General features: G+C 46.1%; 1 protein-coding gene across 7 annotated transcripts in view; it reads left to right on the top strand.

Moving 5' to 3' along the window:
* Positions 1 to 19,191, top strand: part of GAPVD1 (GTPase activating protein and VPS9 domains 1) — a 73,138-nt gene that overhangs the window by 46,460 nt on the left and 7,487 nt on the right. For 2 of the 7 annotated variants that reach the window (XM_040963669.1, XM_040963668.1), the window contains exons 17-24: positions 1,726 to 1,813; positions 2,694 to 2,774; positions 7,233 to 7,349; positions 8,501 to 8,630; positions 11,974 to 12,080; positions 12,397 to 12,556; positions 13,933 to 14,120; positions 16,274 to 16,487. In XM_040963669.1, coding sequence (XP_040819603.1) covers positions 1,726 to 1,813; positions 2,694 to 2,774; positions 7,233 to 7,349; positions 8,501 to 8,630; positions 11,974 to 12,080; positions 12,397 to 12,556; positions 13,933 to 14,120; positions 16,274 to 16,487 — 1,085 coding nt within the window. Of the gene's footprint in view, positions 1 to 1,725; positions 1,814 to 2,693; positions 2,775 to 7,232; positions 7,350 to 8,500; positions 8,631 to 11,973; positions 12,081 to 12,396; positions 12,557 to 13,932; positions 14,121 to 16,273; positions 16,488 to 19,191 lie in introns of those variants that run through there. The other 5 variants (XM_040963671.1, XM_040963670.1, XM_040963673.1 and 2 more) reach the window with 4 other exon arrangements.

Genomic DNA, 19,191 nt, shown 5'->3' with positions numbered 1-19,191 from the left:
GAGTTCTGGGAACAGCAGTCCCTGCTGCTTAAACTGCCGTGTAGACAGGCATGTGTGCCCGCACTCACCGTGCGCCTGTGACCTCTTGGCACACGGCGACAGTTGTGAGCTCACACACACCCAGGTCTCATCGAGAAGGGGCAGCGTGTTTCCTTTTCTGTACTCATGAGCTCATGTCTCACGTAGCAACAAACCTGCTTTCATGATTCTTCATGATGTCATTTGATCTGTTTCCCTCAGGGAATTATTTTTTTTTAAGATTTTTTAATTTATTTTGATTGGAAAGGCAGATATATACAGAGAGGAAGAGAGACAGAGAGGAAGATCTTCCATTTTCTGGTTCACTCCTCAAGTAGCCACAATGGCTGGAGTTTAGCCAATCCAAAGTCAGGAGTCCAGAGCTTCTCCCTGGTTTCCCATGTGGGTGCAGGGTCCCAAAGCTTTGGGCCATCCTCCACTGCTTTCCCAGGCTACAAGCAGGGAGCTGGATGGGAAGCTGGGCTTCTGGCATTAGAACTGGCACCCATATGGGGTCCCAGCGTGTTCAAGGCAGGACTATGCTATTGCACTGGGCCCAGGGAATGATTTTCTTTTTTTCTTTTTTCTTTTTTTTTTTTAAGATTTGTTTATTTTTATTGGAAAGTCAGATGCACATAGAGGAGGAGAGACGGAGAAGATTTCCCATCTGATGGTTCACTCCCCAAGTGAGTGCAATGGCCGGTGCTGTGCCGATCCAAAGCCGGGAGCCAGGAACCTCCTCCAGGTCTCCCACGCAGGTGCAGAGTCCCAAGGCTTTAGGCCATCCTTGCCTGCTTTCCCAGGCCACAGGCAGAGAGCTGGATGGGAAATGGAGTTGCCGGGATTAGAACTGGCGCCCATATAGGATCCCAGCGCGTTCAGGACGAGGACTTTAGCTGCTAGGCCACGCCGCTGGGCTTGGGGGTGATTTTCTTATCCCCATTACTAACTTTTCCCTGTCACAGGTACTTTCAGCTTCCTGCTTGGGTTCTGATCTGTTAACAGGTATGCCAGCGAGGAAGGTATTTTTAGTCCTAGATTTGTAGACAAAACAGGTAGAAGTTGGATGATTTGTCCGCAGTTAGATGGTCAGCTGACGTGGGGATCACAGCTCCGGCCCTTACCATATGGTCTCCGTGGTAACTTGGTAACAGTGGCACTCAGAACACAAGTAATTAGTCAGATCTGGTTTTCACTCTCAGCCGTGCCACAAACCGGTGAAGAGAGGCAGAAAACCCTGTTTGGTCTCATGCTTCTGCCCTCTAAAAAGTGCGTCATAATGGGGCCTGTCTCCCAAGGCCACTGTGAGGGCCAGTGAGGGAGTGTGCAGCCCTTATGCTCGGGTTTGGCACACAGTTCACAGAACCTCAGTCGTATTATTAGCACTGTTGTTACATCATTGCTGCTCTAGAGTTGGTTTGCATTGTGTTTCCTTATTCCGTGTGTAGTTTCTGAGTGTCTGTCCCTGCCAGGCTTGGTACAGGTTACTGCTAAGACAGCACTTACCCTCAGGTGCTCAAGCACAAACTGGCCTGGTTCTTGAAAGTGTGTTTCTATGTCACAGAACCGCTTCCGTGGTAGTAAGAACAGTTTTGCTTTAAGGCAAATTAAGATTGGCTTTTGTATTTCACAGATGTATTGAAATATTTTTCCTAGTAATTTGTCCTGCTTCCCAACTCCAAATAAAGCATGAAACTTTTTCTACAGACTGAAGAACGCAAAGATAGCGATGATGAGAAATCAGACAGGAACAGACCTTGGTGGAGAAAGCGTTTTGTTTCAGCTATGCCTAAAGGTAATTTTATGCAATATTAAAGTGTGGTGTTAGTGACAAGAAGCAAGGCCCGGATCTCTGAGAGGGCCCTTGTTGCAGCCCTCTGGAAGGCTTGCAGGGCCTCAGGGGCTAGTTGCATTGAGGTCTCACTCTTAAGCTTTAGAAGCATCCTTATTCTTTGCAAAGAGGGGGTCACTGTTTTATAAATGTAATCGTGTTGCTCAGTGTTGGTAACTTCATAAGCCGTTGAAGCTGAACATAGAGGACATTGACCTAGGAATTGCTATTATTTATTATAGGAAGATGGGATGCAATTTGTAATTATATATTGAAAATTCCATCCTTACATTCTTATAATAAATTTAAGCTTTTTATGTGTGTTCATTGAGAATGTTTGTACTCTAAATATTAGTGTTTATTTTGGAAGACTGTGTAAAACTGGTTGGGCTTTTGGCTGAATTGCCTGGCATCATTTGATTGGCAAAGGTCCCTCTTCCTGAAGGGAGAGATCGTCCCAGAGGGAAGCTAAAGACTTCTTCTGCTGGCCTCTTCCCAGGAGCTGAGAGAGCCACTCAGCGCCACGCTCCAGCTGCTCGACACAGAGTAGTTGAGGCTAGTAGCCTTGAGCGTGTTGTGAGCAGAGACTTAAGAGGCAGTGGCTTTGTTATAGTCCCACTGGATTCCTGGTGAATCATTCTTGGCCGATGACTTCAAAGCAGAATCTGAGAGCTTCTGTAAGAACCCTCAGCGCTATTTTAAGAACAATTATCAAGAAGTGCTTAGGATTTCTTAGCTCTTAAACTTTTCAGCCTCCTTTCAGTTAGAAATGTTGGCACACCAGTTAACTTCCAAGTAGTGCAGTATGTTATGTGTCACACTACTGACTTTATTTAATTTCCAGCTCCTATACCATTTAGAAAGAAAGAAAAACAAGAAAAAGACAAAGATGATCTGGGGCCTGACAGATTCTCAGCACTCACAGGTTTGTAGACCCCTGGGCTTCCTGGCTCCTTCATTCCCAGAGCACATATTTCATAACACTTTTTCTTGGGTGCCATAAGCGTTGCCTTTTCAGGAGGGTGTGTCTGTGTGTGTACTGTGGGGAGTGTGTTGTAGTGCCGGGTTTCCCATGGGTGGCCACAGTGCATCTGAGTGTACTCTTCCTGCAGACTGCCATCACCATCATCATCCTCATCATCATTACTTCATCTCCCACCTAAGAGGTCCCAAACCTCTCAGGCACACACTGTAACTCGCCCTCTAGTGGGATGATGGCAGATTAGCTTTTAGGATAGTGTGATGATGGTTCTAAAGCTATGCATGTTGCATCTTTGGACCATTGATTAAATAGTTTCCCCTAATATTGATCATAGAATGCTAAACTTATTTCCATCTGTAGTTTGATCTGGTTTATTGAGGATCACAGTAGAATTCTATTTTATGTAATCGTGTGTGTGTGTGTGTGTGTGTGTGTGTGTAATATATTTGTCTGAACAATACTGTAAATACCCGGATGGATATTTGGTGCAGCAGGTAGTCCCTCTTGGGTTCCTGTATCCCATTTCCAGGCCTGACCCCACCTCTGCTGCAGCTCCTTGACACTGAAGCTCTGGCAGGCAGCACATGGTGGCTTAAGTAGCTAGGTTCCTGCTGCCTACAAGGCACACCCACTCTGTGCTCAGGCTCCTGCTGTCATCCTGCTAGGCTTCCGGCTATGGCAGGCGTGGAAGGGGATCTGCAGAGAGAACAGACAGGCAGATAGCAGATCTCTTTCTCCAGCTCCATACATAAACAAATATTAACAAAAGTTTTTTTAAAAAACCTTACTTTTTCCATGACTTTAACCATTTTAACATTGCTGTCTGACCCAAGGAAAATACAACTATGAATTAGTTTCTAACCATACTTACATTTGTATTTCCAAGTTTCTTTTTGGCATGTTAGAAATGAACATCTTCAAAGAGTCTGAGAAGTAATGTTCAGTTTGATAACTGTGGATTGTCTCCAATGGTTATAGAGGACCTAGAGGGAATTGCATTTCTCACCTCTTTTCTTGTTTTGATTTTAAATATTATCCTAATGTCCTACCAAGTAAAAAAGATGATTTTAAAAATTAACAGTGATATAAGTTTTAAAAAGAATATCCTTAAAAATTTTGGCATAGAGCATATGGAATCCTATTTTAATGCATGTTGTCTAATACCTACTTCTATGTATTTATGTATGTTCTATGTCCTCGCATATTATATTCCTTCCTACTCTGCTTTGTCTGATAGAGAAACTTCTGTGGAATAGTGGGTTTTAAACAGCAGCAAATGTGTGTACAGGCCAGAGTTTTCTGCTACGAGCAGCCACGCCTGTCCTAACCGATTAACGGATCAAGTGGTGACCATCTGACCCATGCCAGGCATGGTGCTAAGTGCTGTGGGTAGGAAACCAAGTCCCACGTGACCTGGGTTTATTGGGACTTTCCAGCTTGATTGGAGAGAGTTGGGAAGAAATTGTCATTATGGAAAGGAATTTACTGTATTCATATGTTCAGAATGCTAAGGTTTATAATGCACTACACTTTTAAAAAAAGAGATTTATTTTATTTATTTGGAAGGCAGAGTCACAGAGAGACAGAGATGGAGATCTTCTATCTTGTCAGTTCGCTCCCCAAATGTTTGCGATGGCTGGAAATGCATCAGAAGATGGTCCAGTGCTTCCCCAGGGGGGCTGGGAGGAACCCCCGGCTCTCGGCTTGTCCGGCCCCACCCTGGCTGTCGTGGCAATCTGGGGAATGAACTAGTGATGGAGGTGACCGTACACCTCTCCCTGTCTCCAGTTCTAGCTTTCAAATAAATGGATTCTATTTTTAAAAATTTTTAACAGTCTGCTTGTTTTCTAAACTTGCTATCTAAACTGCAATGTTTTTCATGTTCTCTTCTAATCTTTTTCCATATTTGCACATTGCTTTTTTATGATTGAATTGGATTGTGTCTGTAACAGTTTGTATTCTTACCACATGTTATTTTAGAAGCCCTCTCTCAATTTATGGTAGACATAATGGATTTTTTTTAAGATTTATTTATTTTCTTTTTCTTCTTTTTTTTTTTTTTAAGATTTATTTTATTTTTATTACTAAGTCAGATATACAGAGAGGAGGAGAGAGAGAGAGGAAGTGGAGCTGCCGGGATTAGAACCGGCAACCGTATGGGATCCTGGTGCATTCAAGGTCAGAACCTTAGCCACCAGGCCACGCTGCCAGGCCCGATTTATTTATTTTCATTGCAAAGTCAGATCTACAGAGAGGAGGAGAAACAGAGGAAAATCTTCTGTCCAATGATTCACTCCCCAAGTGACCGCAACAGCTGGTGCTTTGCCAATCCAAAGCCAGGAGCCAGGAACCTCCTCCAGGTCTCCCACACGGGTGCAGGGTCCCAATGCTCTGGGCCATCCCTGACTGCTTTCCCAAGCCACACACAGGGAGCTGGATGGGAAATGGAGCTACCGGGATTAGAACTGGCGCCCATATGGTGTCCCAGTGCATTCAAGGTAAGGAGTTTAGCCGCTAGGCCACAGCGCTGGGCCCAACATAATGGAATTTTTTTTTAAGATTTATTTTTATTATTTATTTATTGGAAAGGCAGATATACAGAGAGGAGAGACAGAGAGGAAGATCTTCCGTCCGATGATTCACTCCCCAAGAGAGCGCAATGGCTGATACTATGCTGGTCCGAAGCCAGGAGCCTCTTCTGGGTCTCCCACGCGGGTGCAGGGTCCCAAAGCTTTGGGCCGTCCTTGACTGCTTTCCCGGGCCACAAGCAGGGAGCTGGATGGGAAGCGGGGCTGCCAGGATAGAACCGGCGGCCATATGGGATCCCGGGCGTGCAAGGTGAGGACCTTAACCACTGTGCCATCGCGCCGGGCCCCATAATGGATTTTTAAAATACTTTCATTTAGGTATAAAGTGGTATATCATATAATTCTGTAGTGTAAGCATTCTGTCCATTTTTTCACTATGAAAATAATGCCCACCAAAAATAATAGTAATGCCCACGTCCTTGCATGTGAGCGTTTTTTTGTTCTGTTTTTAAAATTAAGTTCTTGGGATGAAATTTTGGGGACTGGTGTTGATAGAAATAAAGTTTATAAAGAACATTAGGGCTGTCACTGTGTTTAGCCCAATTGTATACTTTTTTTTTTCAGTATTCTTTGCAGTGCTCAAAAATGAGAACCAAAAAAATGCTCTCACTCCAAAATAGGATTGTGTTATGATAAGGGTTTTATCAGTTCACAGTTTCATTTTTAAATGTCATTAAAGAAAAATTATTGAATCTTTTGGGAAATGCTCTCTACATAGTTATTACCATTTTGTGGATGAAAGAATGCCTGAGAGCTTGCAACAGGATTTCTCTAGGGAACTGCTGAAAGAATTTCCCTGTAGCATTGATGACTTGGGATAATCCTATAAAGTTATTTGGTAATGAGTTAGTCCATGCAAGGTGCTTAGCAAGGTCCTGGCATGTGGTAAGTGCTCGTAAAGTTAGCTGCTACTAACTCACATGCTTATATAATTACTTACATAATTGAGTGACCTTTTCTTTTTAATGTGGTGTTAGAATGTTTGAAAAAGGGGAACCTGCATTTATGATTGCCTGTAGGCCTAGATGTATCTTAGAAAATGGCACATCATTGCAAGACTTTATCCTGGACATTTGTGTAGAGCTTTGCTTTGACAACCAGTGACTTCATGGCTGCATCTTGGACTCCAGAAAAGCCTTCTTGGTGGGCTGACCTCATTCTGTTGACAGTTCTATTAACAGATCGTGCCCCAGATGTGGCATGCCTCCCACGTGCACTTCCAGCGCTCCCCAAAAGCTCTAGATTCTCTTGGAGTGCCTCTGACACCACTACCTGTGCAAGCAGGTGCTTTATTCCAGAAGTAGCACTCTGATAAGGATATATACCATTTTCAAGTATAAGATAGAGAACAACTCATGAAGGAAGAATGAAGAAAGGCATTTTTGTCATTTTTGAAACGAGTTTGTTTGAAAAAGGTTTTTTTCCTCCTTGAACACAAAGATGTCTTAATAAATGAAGTCTTTGTATAACACACATTGTTGGAAATTGTGTTAGCATGAATTACTCGTAACGGTGATTTGAATATACTCACTCGAGAAACTCATCATCCATTCTGTCTGCACTGGGCTCTTTGATGCTGTCCTGCAGAATTCTGATGATGAGGGGAGCTGACTCCTGCCAGTGTTCTGCTTGGGCAAGGCTCCCAGGCCTAGGAGTGGGATGAGCAGGCAGCTGCATGGTGCCTCTTAGCGTTGAGATATGTGCTCTTCTTAAGTCTTACCTCCTAATCCGCCTTTGGGATTCTGTTACTGGTGTCATACTAACATCAGGCTTGTGCAAGCAGAGAGCTGATCTCACCCTCCTCTCCCCACAGATGATTCCAGCCCTAGGCTAAATGCTCAAGCTCAGGTCGCTGAGGACATCTTGGACAAATACAGAAATGCCATTAAACGGACCAGCCCCAGTGAAGGAGTAAACTATGAAAGTACAGGTGAGAATTCATGGTGAAGATTGGAATAGGAACCAAAAAAAAAAGATTTATTTATTTTTATTGAAAAGTCAAATTGGGCCCGGCGCAGTGGCGCAAGTGGTTAAGGTCCTCGTCTTGCACGCCCGGGATCCCTTGTGGCCGCCGGTTCTATCCCGGCAGCCCCGCTTCCCTTCCAGCTCCCTGCTTGTGGCCCGGGAAGGCAGTCGAGGACAGCCCAAAGCTTTGGGACCCTGCACCCGCGTGGGAGACCCAGAAGAGGCTCCTGGCTTCGGATCGGCATAGCATCGGCCGTTGCGCTCACTTGGGGAGTGAATCATTGGACGGAAGATCTTCCTCTCTGTCTCTCCTCTCTGTATATCCGCCTTTCTAATAAAAACATAATAAAAATAAATCTTTAAAAAAAAAAGAAAAAAATTTTACAGAGAAAAGGAGAGAGAGAGAAAGTTCTTCTACCCACTGGTTCACTCCCCAAATGATCACAATGGCTGGAGCCGAGCCAATCCAAAGCCAGGAGTCTAGAGCTTCCTGCAGGTCTCCCATGTGGGTGCAGGGTCTCAGGCCTTGGTCCATCCTCTACTATTTCCCGTACTACCAGCAGGAAGCAGGAAGGGAATTAGAGCAGCTGGAACACAAACTGGCGCCCATGTGGGATCCCTGCACGTGCAAGGTGACGAGTTAGCCACTAGGGTACCGTGCTGAGTCTCTGAATAGTAACTCTTAAGTCACAGTGAGAAAGGTAGTCTAACTTCAATAACCCTTAAAAAGAAAGGGAAGCTAACAATCAGTTTATCTCAGAATTGCAGACTATAACCAGGCCAGTCCTCTTGTGAGCTGGAGGAAATGAACATGTGCTTTCCAAACCATCTGTGTGTCTGCTCGGTCTATGTGTGCTTGGGGTCGCCTGGGAGGCTCTCAGGATGGGTTAACATTCACTGTTGATTACTGTGTAGTTTTTAAAGGATTCTACTTTCCTAATTGTGAAATTCTTGGTAGCTGTCAGAAAAATAGTAATATAGTCCCCTTGATAAATTAAGCTGAAAACAAAATAGATAAAAGTTTATGTGGTGCACTGTGTTTGTGCTTGTATGTGCATATGGTATCTTTCAGAAGAATGTCCAACAAACTGGTAACACAGGTTGGGTTTTGTTTAGAGGTTATGGGTGATGGCGAAAGTGCACACGACTCTCCTCGGGATGAGACACTCCAGAACATCTCTGCCGATGACCTCCCCGACTCAGCGAGCCAAGCGGCACACCCGCAGGAGTCTGCTTTCTCTTACAGGTGCTTCTTTTATGGGATTTGAACTTTGCCCTTACCATTGCTGTAGGGGAAAAAATACTGATTTCAAGTGATTGAAATAGAGTCATTCAATACATGTTAAAATAGAAGGATAAGAGTGATGTTAACTGGGATGACTTTGCTTCAGTAGTGGGAGTGCTGTATCAATGTCTTGATGGCATTTAAGAAACTCACATGCTCACAGGAACCACAGAACCAGTTTTCATTAAATCAGTTGCAGTTCCCCTGCCAGCCTGGGCAAGAAATGCTGGGCAAGAGCCCAGGGGGTTCAGCGGCAGGGTCAACACAGGGTGTGGTTTAACTCACTGCTTCTGTGGAAACTAGAGCCTTTCATTTAACATTCTCTTTCTTCTGCAAGTTTCTCTCTCTGCTTTTCTTTTTAAGTTTTATTTATTTATTTGAAAGGATGTCAGAGAGACAGAGTTAGAGATCTTCCACCTCCTGGTTCATTTCCCACAAATCACTAGGCCAAAGGCAGGACGTCAGAACTTGGTGCAGGTCTCCTCCATTGGTGGCTGGAGCCCAGTTTCCTGGACCATCACCTGCAAGCCCTCAGGTGCTTTAGCAGGAAGCTGGAGCCAGGAGCATAGGTGGGATGCAGACCAGGCACTGCACGGTGGGTCATGACCGTCCCCAGTGGCATTTTTAGCATTGTGCCAAGTGCCTGCCCTGGATCTAATGGGCTTAAGAAGGGAGAAGACTTCAGGATCTTGAAGTTTTTCCCTTCTTTGATAAGGAAAGTGCTTGCACAGGTAAGAAATATTAGCTTGCTTCATCTGTCTATCTACTTATTTATTTCTAAACAAGACTTATTTATTTTTATTGGTAAGGCAGATATACAGAGAGGAGAAACAGAAAGAACTTCTGTTTGCTGATTCACTTTCCAAGTGGCCACAATGGCCAGAGCTGAGCCCATCCAAAGCCTACAGCTGGGAGCTTCTTCTGGGTCTCCCGTACAGGTGCAGGGTCCCAAGGCTTTGGGCCGTCCTTCACTGCTCTCCCAGGCCACAAGCAGGGAGCTGGATGGGAAGCGGAGACTCCGGGATTAGAACTGGCACCCATGTGGGATCCCAGCATGTGCAAAGCAAGGACTTTAGCCGCTATGCTGTCCCACCAGGCCCAGTTTTATTTTTGTTTTTATTTTATCTTTATGTTGAGGATGATCCAGAGGACAGAAGATATTTGTCTCTGCTTCTTCTCTCTGTAAATATCGTCTGTCCTCTGGTTCACTTCCCAGCACAATGGCCAGAGCTGAGCCGATCTGAAGCCAGGAGCCAGGAGATTCTGGGTCTCTCACATGGGTGCAGGGTCACAAGATTTTGGGCCATCCTCAACTGCTTTCCTGGGCTACAAGTAGGGAGCAGGATGAGAAGTGAAGCAGCTGAGATACAAGCCAGTGCCCCTGTAGAATCGCAGAGTTTGTAAGGCAAAGATTTAGCCACTAGGCCATCGTACTGGACCCAGAAATACTAGTTAGAAAGTACTGACTGTTTCTTATGGACCTAGGAAATTACCTCTCTTTTTCTCATGTAACTCATTATTCTGGAAGTTTTCTTTTTTTTTTTTTTTTTTTAAGATTTATTTATTTTATTTGAAAGAGAGAGATAAGGAGAGACACACGCAAAGAGAGAGAGAGAGCAAGAGAGAGTGAGAGAGGCAAGCGAGAACGCTTCTATCCAATGGTTTGACTCCCAAATGGCTTCGTTTGCCAGAGCTGGACTGTTCTGAAGCCAGGAACTCCCCTGGGAGTGCAGGGGCCCAAGGCCTTGGGCCATCTTCCCCACTGCTTTCCCAGGCCATTAACAGGGAGCTAGATTGTAAGCAGAGGTATTGAATTTTGAACTGGCGCCCACATGGGATGCCAGTGCCACAGGCTAAGGTTTAACCTGTTGTGCCACCCATGCTAACACCTGTGGAGAATTTCTTTTTTTGTCTTTCTTTCTTTCTTTCTTTCTTCCTTTCTTTCGACTCGGGTGCAGTCCATCTCTCTCTTTTTAAAAGATTTATTTATTTTTCTTGGAAAGGCAGATATACAGAAAGGAAGAGAGACAGAGAGGAAGATCTTCTGTCCGATGGTTCACTCCCCAAACAGCCACAACAGCTGGAGCTGAGCCAATCCGAAGCCAGGAGCTCCTCCAGGTCTCCCACACTGGTGCGGTGTCCTAAGGCTTTGGGCTGTCCTTGACTGCTTTCCCAGGCCAGAGGCAGGGAGTTGGATGAGAAGCGGGGCTGCCAGGATTAGAACCAGCGCCCATATGGGATCCTAGAACGTGCAAGGCAAGGATTTTAACCACTATACTTTTGTGCCGGTACCTTTTTAAAAAAAAAAATTTTTTTTTTTTTAATTTCTGTTGCAAAGTTAAATGTACAGAGGGAAGGAGAAACAAAGAGGAAGATCCTCTGTCCGATGGTTCACTCCCCAAGCGGCCGCAACGGCTGGAGCTGAGCCAATCCGAAGCTAAGAGCCAGGAGCTCTTTCTGGTCTCCCACGTGTGTGTAGGGTCCCAAGGCTTTGAGCTGTCCTCGACTGCTTTCCCAGGTCACAAGCAGGGAGCTGGAAGGGAAGCGGGGATGCTGGGATTAGAACTGACGACATATGGGATCCTGGCATGTTCAGGGTGAGGATTTTAACCACTATGCTGTCGTGCTGGGCCCTGCATTGTCCATTTTACACGAATCAATAGAGAAAGATTGAGAATTTGTCAGAGGCAGTGAACTAAAGACAGCCGGAGCAGGCAGCCTCGGCCTCCTTCAGGCATGCGGACCCCTCTTTGTGGAAGCTAGGCTTGAACAGTGAAGCAGAGAGGGGACAGGGCCTTGTAATCTGGGAAGCTTGCAGAGGTCTCCTGGCATAGGGAGTTGTCTTTTCGTGGGACCACACTTGTGCTGTTGGAGGTGAAAATGCAGCCATTTGGGGCTCAGCACTAAACACCGGGGAGGCTTGGCAGGCACAGAGCCTGCCTTGTGGCAGAGAGCTGTAAAGGGCAGTCTTGATTTTGGTGCCGGGCTGATTTTCATAACCTGCTTTCCTTGTCTCCCAGTGACCGCTGTACTGAGAGAGGCCAACAGGACAAGCTGTGTAACGGATTCTGGTGATGGGGCAGTGCCCTGTCTGAGCACTGCTGCCACCGTTCCCTGTGGGTAGTTAGGAAGCTTCCTCTTTCAAATGAGGTGTCAGTAAGTCAGAATTGTCTTTTTAAAAATAGCTGCAAGAAACATCTGAGTCCTGAGGAGCAGACCAATCTATGAATCTATGTAGCAGTATTTGTAAATGTGACTCTACCTGGATAAAAAAATAAACGGGCTTTTTACTTATTTTTTTCAGAGATGCAAAAAAGAAACTGAGGCTTGCTCTTTGCTCTGCGGATTCTGTTGCCTTCCCAGTGCTGACCCATTCGAGGAATGGTTTGCCAGACCACACAGACCCTGAAGGCAAGCTACAATGAAAAACTGTTCTCCCATGCGTATAACTGAACCTTTGAAATAGCTGGTAGTCAGCTGCTTAAACTGTCTAGACATTCCGTGTAGCTCAACAGTGTTAGTGTCACTTAAGGGCATTTTGATTAGTGAAGGTAAATTAGTAAATTAGAAATTTATTTAAGAAATTTCTAATTGGGAGTGGCACTATAACTTTATTCACTTGATAGTAAAGAAAAATAAGCATCTTAAATGCTGGGTGAGGTGACATAAACCTTATATAAGCCTCTGGAAACTCTGAATAGCAAAATTCTTATTCTTTTTTTTTTAGATAATGAAATCGTATGCTTCTTGAAGGTTCAAATAGCTGAAGCAATTAATTTACAAGATAAGAACTTAATGGCCCAGCTTCAGGAAACGATGCGCTGTGTGTGCCGTTTCGATAACAGGACGTGCAGGAAGCTGCTGGCCTCCATCGCTGAGGACTATAGGTAATAACTCCTTTGGTTTGTAGAAGCCAGTCCTCATTCTTGGCTCTAAGCTGTATGAAATGATTCTAGGCTTATTACAAAGTACTGTGACTGTGTTTACCTAGGTGTGGATTTCTAAACAACGTGTTTGGGTAGTCTAGAAGTGTGGTTCTAAGTGAGCAACTTAAACTGACAGAGAAGTCTAGTTCATTTCGGCTTTTCACTGAAGCAGATAAAGGGGTGTGTTTATATTTTGAGGCCAGCATATAAGAAGGGTAGTATTTTCCTTCCCCCGCCCCCCCAGAGATTTATTTATTTATTAAAAGGCAGTTACAGTGAGAGAGAAAAATCTTCCCTCTACTGGTTCACTCCCTAAATAGCCCCAACATCCAGGAGTGGGCCAGGCCAAAGCCAGGAACCTTGAGCTTCTTGTAGGTTTTCCATGTGGGTGTAGGGCCCAGGCATTGGGGTCGTCTTCTGCTTTCTCAGGTGCAGCAGCAGGGAGCTGGGTTGGAAGTGGAAAGGCAGCAGCTTTACCTACTAGACCACAGTGCCAGCCCTCTTTTCCTATTGGTTTTAAGGAGGACAGGAAAGGTTGCTTTTCTTACCAGAGGCAAGAATTGTCTTGGCACATACCACCCTTTGGCTGCTGACAGTCCTTGCAGTGTTACAGATGACTGTAGCTGGGATGTTTGAGGCATAAGGACACCTGGTCTAAGACCCTTGCTCTAATGAACTATATGTACATTGAGACTAATGCACATTGAGGCTACAAGTGAGTGAATGTTGAAACTGACCTTGTGGAATGTAACTTGCATTTTTTGTCATTCTAATCACTGGCAGTCCGTTTTCTCCTAAGTATGAGGTCCTACCAGCATAGAGGCGGTGATCCACATGAAACAGGCCAGGTGTGTGGAGGACTTAGTAACATTTAGCGAGTTTAGTAGCTAAGTGTTCAGCCTGAATGGATGGTAATCCTCACAGACATGCAGAATGCTTCTTTTTCCTTCTTTATTTCCTTGTGTCTATTTGAGAGGCAGAAGAGGGACAGCCCTCATCCACTGGTTCACTTCCCACATGCTTACATTGGCCAGCACTGTGTCTGACCAAAACAGGGAGCCAGGAACTCGGTCCACATCTCCTGCTGGGTGACAGAGACCCAGGTACCTGAGCCGTTGCCTGTTGCCTCTCATAGTTGTGGGCTAGGATGCAGGGGTCTAAGCACTAAGCTAGATGCCCACTCCTGTTTCTTGAGCTGGCAGCAGAGTTAGGCCCCAGAAGAGTTGTCTGCAGACTGAGACACCAGCATGTGAAAATGAAGGCTGTGGCATACTTTCTTATTTTAAAAAGTGAGGACTGTGTATAGGTGATGTCCTGCAAAGTGTTTTTCTTTTTAGGAAAAGAGCACCATACATCGCTTACCTCACTCGCTGTCGGCAAGGTCTGCAGACCACGCAGGCTCACCTTGAAAGGCTCCTGCAAAGGGTCTTGCGAGATAAAGAGGTCGCCAATCGGTACTTTACCACTGTCTGTGTGAGGTTGCTGCTTGAGAGCAAAGAAAAGAAGATTAGGGAATTCATCCAAGGTAATCACGTATTTTCAAATTAAACGTGTCTTCAAGCTCCTGTTATTGGGTAATGGTGTCATGCTCTAGAGTTTGTTCAGGACTTGCATGCTTTAAAGTAACTTTTTAAATGTCTACTTGTTTCATGGATTCTTTGTCATTCAACTTTGATGTCAAATCACTTAATTGCATTTTCCTTCTGGGTTGAAATACCTAATTTGTTTATTTGTAAAAAAAGATTTATTTCACCAGCGTGGTAGCCTAATGGCTAACGTCCACGCCTTGCATGCACCAAGAACCCTTATAGGCGCCAGTTCATGTCCCAACCGTCCTGCTTCCCATCCAGCTCCCTGCTTGTGGCCTGGGAAAGCAGTTTAGGATGGCCCAAAGCCTTGTGACCCTGCACCCACGTGGGAGACTTGGAAGAGGTTCCTGGCTCCTGGCTTCAGATCAGCACATCTCCACCTGTTGTGGCAACTTGGAGAGTGAATCAGTGAGCAGTTCTTTCTCTCTGATTCTTCTCTCTGTAGATCTGACTTTCCAATAAAAATGAGTAAATCTTAAACGATTGATTCCATGTTATTTATTTATTTATTTATTTATTTATTTTTACAATAAGTCAGATCTATAGAGAGAAGGAGAGACAAAAATCTTTCACCTGCTGGTTCACTTCCTATTGTGGCCACAGTGGCTGGGCTGATCCAAAGCCAGGGGAGGAACTTCTTCCAGGTCTCCCACGCGGGTGCAGGGTCCCAAGGCTTTGGGCCGTCCCCGACTGCTTTGCCAGGCCACGAACAGGGAACTGGATGGGAAGTGGAGCATCCAGGACATGAGTCAGATCCTATTTGTTTTGTTTGAAAGGTAGAGTTACTGAGAGAGGGACAGACCGACAGTGGTCTTGAACCTGCTGACTCATTTCACCACAAGGTTGCAGTGGAGGGGCTGGGCCAGATTGAGGCCAGAAGTCTGGAACTCCGGGTCTCTCACATGGATGTTAAGGCCAAGGCACTTGGGCCGTCATCTGCTGCCTTTGCAGGCGTATTAGCAGAGAGCTGGATCAGAAATGGAGCAGAACTCAAATGAGTCTGTTTTTTTTAGATTTATTTGTTTTTATTGGAAAGGTGGATATACAGAATGGAGGAGAGACAGAGAGGAAGACCTTCCATCTAATGATTCATTCCCCAAGTGACCGCAACGGCCAGTACTGTGCTGATCCGAAACCGGGAGCCAGGAGCTCTTCCGAGTCTCCCATGTGGGTGCAAGTCTCAAAGCCTTGGGCCATCCTCGCCTGCTTTCCCAGTCCACAAGCAGGGAGTTGGATGGGAAGCAGAGCCACTGAGATTAGAACTGGTGTCCATATGGGATCCCGGCTTATGCAAGGCGGGGACTTTAACCACTATGCTATCATGCCGGGCGCCTCAAATGAGTCTTTACGTGAGAAGCTGGTGTCATAGGCAGCAGCTTAACACAGTGTATCACAATGCTGGCCCCAATAATTTATTTTGAAATTGAAGAGATTAGGGGGCTAATGCCGTGGGATATGGGTAAGGAAGCAGCTGGAATTCCAGTCAGTGACCATATGGGATGCTAGTTACACAGGTGGTAGTTTAACCCACTATACCACAAATCTGTCCCTGATTAATCATTTTATGTGTGTGTATGTGTTTATGTATGTATGTGTAAGTATGTATAAACAAACATCTGTGTGTGAATAGCATTTCTAAATTTCTTACTTTTTACTGATTTTAACAATTTGGCTGCATAGTCTTCTAAAATAAACCTCACTCAGATACTTTGGCTTTGAAATCATGGTGTCCGTCTCGCCAGTGACTGTTCCACGACCGGACCTCATGCAGCAGTGGCATGGGAAGCAGTGTGGTGCTGGGCTCTGTGTGCCACCCTGATAACCAAAGTGCTGAAGGGCGTGGAACCGCCAGGCCCAGGGGTGGGTCACACTCTAAGCAGGACTGAGCAGAACAGCTCAAGATTTTAGAGCTTAGAGTGGTGTACTATTTGAGATTCATGCATTATGTATTTCCGGAATTTTATATTTAATATTTTCAGATCTCAAGTAACAAAGGATGGAATGCAAAATCTTAATTAAGGGAGGACTGTCATTTAAAAAAAAAATTATTCAGATAGTGTGTTTTAAAAATTACTGTTTTGCATTGGAGACTTTCAGAAACTGACAGCCGCTGATGATAAAACTGCTCAGGTGGGGGACTTCCTGCAGTTCCTGTATGGGGCCATGGCCCAGGATGCCATCTGGCAGAACGCAAGCGAAGAGCAGCTGCAGGACGCCCAGCTCGCCATTGAACGGAGCGTCATGAATCGGATTTTCAAGCTGGCTTTCTACCCTAACCAGGACGGAGACATACTTCGTGACCAGTAAGTGCAGCTCTGTTCAGTGCTTTTGTTTGCTCTGTGTGAGGTGTCTCCGGCAGCCTCGTGTTTGGGTTAACTAGCCCTGTGATCCCATACCGCCGAATACTAGGAGCTGCGTCAGTTGGCACATTTCATTCAGCTGGCTTGCTAGGTCAGGAGGCATGAGGGAACCCTGTTAGCAGGGGTGTGGGCAGTTCCACTGGAAGCAGAATGAATTGGTATGGTCTTTTGGAAAGCGCTGTTGTTTGTTTTAAGGAAATATCTCATTAAAGTTTTGTTTTAAGCTTTATGTATTCATCTAAAGGCAGAGTTAGATCTTCCACTTGCAGGTTCACTTTCCAAATGGCCACAGAACCCAGGGCTGGGCCAGGTGAAAGCTGGTAGCCAGGAGCTCCAGCTTGGTCTCCCACATGGGTACAGGAGCCCAAGCATGTGCTCCATTTTCCTCTGCTTTCCCAGGTACATTAGCATGAAGCTGATCCAAAGAGGAACAGCTCAAACTCAAAATAGTGCCCCTTTGCGATGCCAGCATCCCTGGCAGTAACTTTACCTGCTGTGCCACAGTGCTGGTCCCTGTCCTTCAGCTCTTGGCTCAAACCTCATTTTCTTGGGAAGCCTTTCCTGACAAGCATAGATTCTCTCAGACCCAGATACCTTCTTCTAAATTAAATTAATTAAAAAAATTTTTTGATGATCTTTACATGGTTGATTAGGACACAAAGGGTCAAGGGCTACAGGAAAGTGGCTAAGACCATTATTTTCACACTCTCTATTTTCCTTCCTATATTTGGGTTAAGAAAGGAGATAAAGGGAGAAGCTATACCCAGCCTTCCACCCTTCCCAGAGTTCCCAATGTGGGGCATGCTCGGCGGGCACGCTTAAGTGGTTTTAATAGTTCAACATTCTGAATTGCTACCAGTCTCGCCATTCCAAGCACAGTGAAATCTCTCCAGAAACCACTGCTGACATTGTCCACCTTAGAGCGATCCAGTTGGGAGAAACCTCATCTGAGGTGATCCCAGACCTGACTCTTGTGTGTGCTTGCCAATATAGGGTCCAGCACAGTCTGTCGCCCCAATCAGCCTATGCACACACTGGTGGTTACAGTTACTGGGTCAGTTCTGTCTCCAGCCTTGTCCTCTCTGCAAACCAATGGGTATTGCAACCCAGCCCAGTCCTTCCCACCACACACTTGGCCACATCAACCAGTGGAAGCTGCAGCTTAGTTGGGATAACCCACAGTAACTCCTGCCGGCCTGCCCCCTGCCCTTGTTCCCATGTTTGGCAATATGTACAGCAGTGTGGTCCAGTCTGTCCCACACATCCCATTCAGCTCTCTTGCATGTCAGTGAGCATTGAAGCCTAATTCAACCCAACCAGCCCCACTATCTAATCCATACTGGTGCTGGCTGCCACTCTCAGTCCAATCATGCCTGCCCCTAGTCCTGATTTCCATGTTCACTAATGGGAGTAGCATCCAAGAGGGAGGTACACTGTTTACCTAATGGATGTACTCACACTCCCAGAGCTTGCACTCTCTAGGTGGTTCTGGAGTTTAACTTAACAGATTAGCCCCCAGTGCCAGCATCTACGAACTGATCCTGCAGCAAAGCCCCCACCCACACCCACTCTGGCTTATGCATGCACCAGTAGGAATGGTCAACCCAGTCTGGCTTGCCCCCAATCCAGTTCACATGTAGTCCTGCAAATGTTGTACCCCTGCCCAGCGTGGTTTGCTGCCACACGCAGCGCTCACGCTCACCAGTGGGCGTAGTGGTCTAGCAAGGGAGCCCCAGGCAGCAACCCCCTACTGTGCTTGCTCCCTATCCCCCGAGTCTCACATGTGCTGATTGAGCACTGTGGCCCATTCTGGCATGGCTTGCCTCGCCTCGGCATTTGCACTGGGTTCTGTAGCCTATCCCAGCCTGGCCTATTCCCAGTTACAGCTCATGATAGTTGGGCTACAGCCTAACCCAGCCTAGCCCAGCCCAGCCCAGACAGCTCCCAGTCCCGACCCTAATATAAACTGGCTGGTATTGCCACCCTACCTGGCCTGACCCACGCACCATTCTCAGTCTCGGATTTGCCAGCAGATGATACGAACTGGACTAGCCTGGCTCACCCGAGACCTGACCCAAATGTGTGCCAGTGGGTATCATTGCTTGGCCTGGTCTGGGCTGCTCCCTGTCTTGGTTCTTGCGCTCACCTGCAGGGACTGTGTCCCAACAGAGTTGCCAAGCTCCTACATTAGAACCTCTCCCAATGCCAGATCTTGCTTAAACAAGTGGGTCCATGGGCCAGCCTAGCTTAGTCCACCTTCTGTCCTAGCAAGAATAGTGGCCTTTCCTGACCAGCCTTCACCTTTCCAGTTCTTATTGTTGGGTGCTACAGCCCAGCCTAGCCTGATCCACACCCTAGACACAGCTCATGCACGACTCAGCAGGGACAGAGACCTAGCCCAGACCATCCTACACCCATCCTGGTTCTCACGAACTCCATTGGGTGCTGGAATCTAGCCCAGCTTTGCACACCCCAGACCCAGTCCACACCCATGCCAAGGAACACTGCGGCCATGTCCAGACCAGATCGCAGCCCCCACTCTGTTCCTCACACACACCAGTGGGAACCACAACCCAGCCAGATCGTCCCCTTTGCTCCCCAATGAGGCCTGTTCCCAGCTATAGATGTTGCATGTGTTAATTGTTGC

Source organism: Ochotona curzoniae, unplaced genomic scaffold, assembly GCF_017591425.1.
Source record: "Ochotona curzoniae isolate NIBS_2020 unplaced genomic scaffold, NIBS_Ocur_1.0 scaffold_3208, whole genome shotgun sequence".
Lineage (NCBI taxonomy): Eukaryota > Metazoa > Chordata > Mammalia > Lagomorpha > Ochotonidae > Ochotona > Ochotona curzoniae.
Note: the sequence above shows the minus strand (reverse complement) of the source record. Positions and strands in the feature narration are given on the sequence as shown.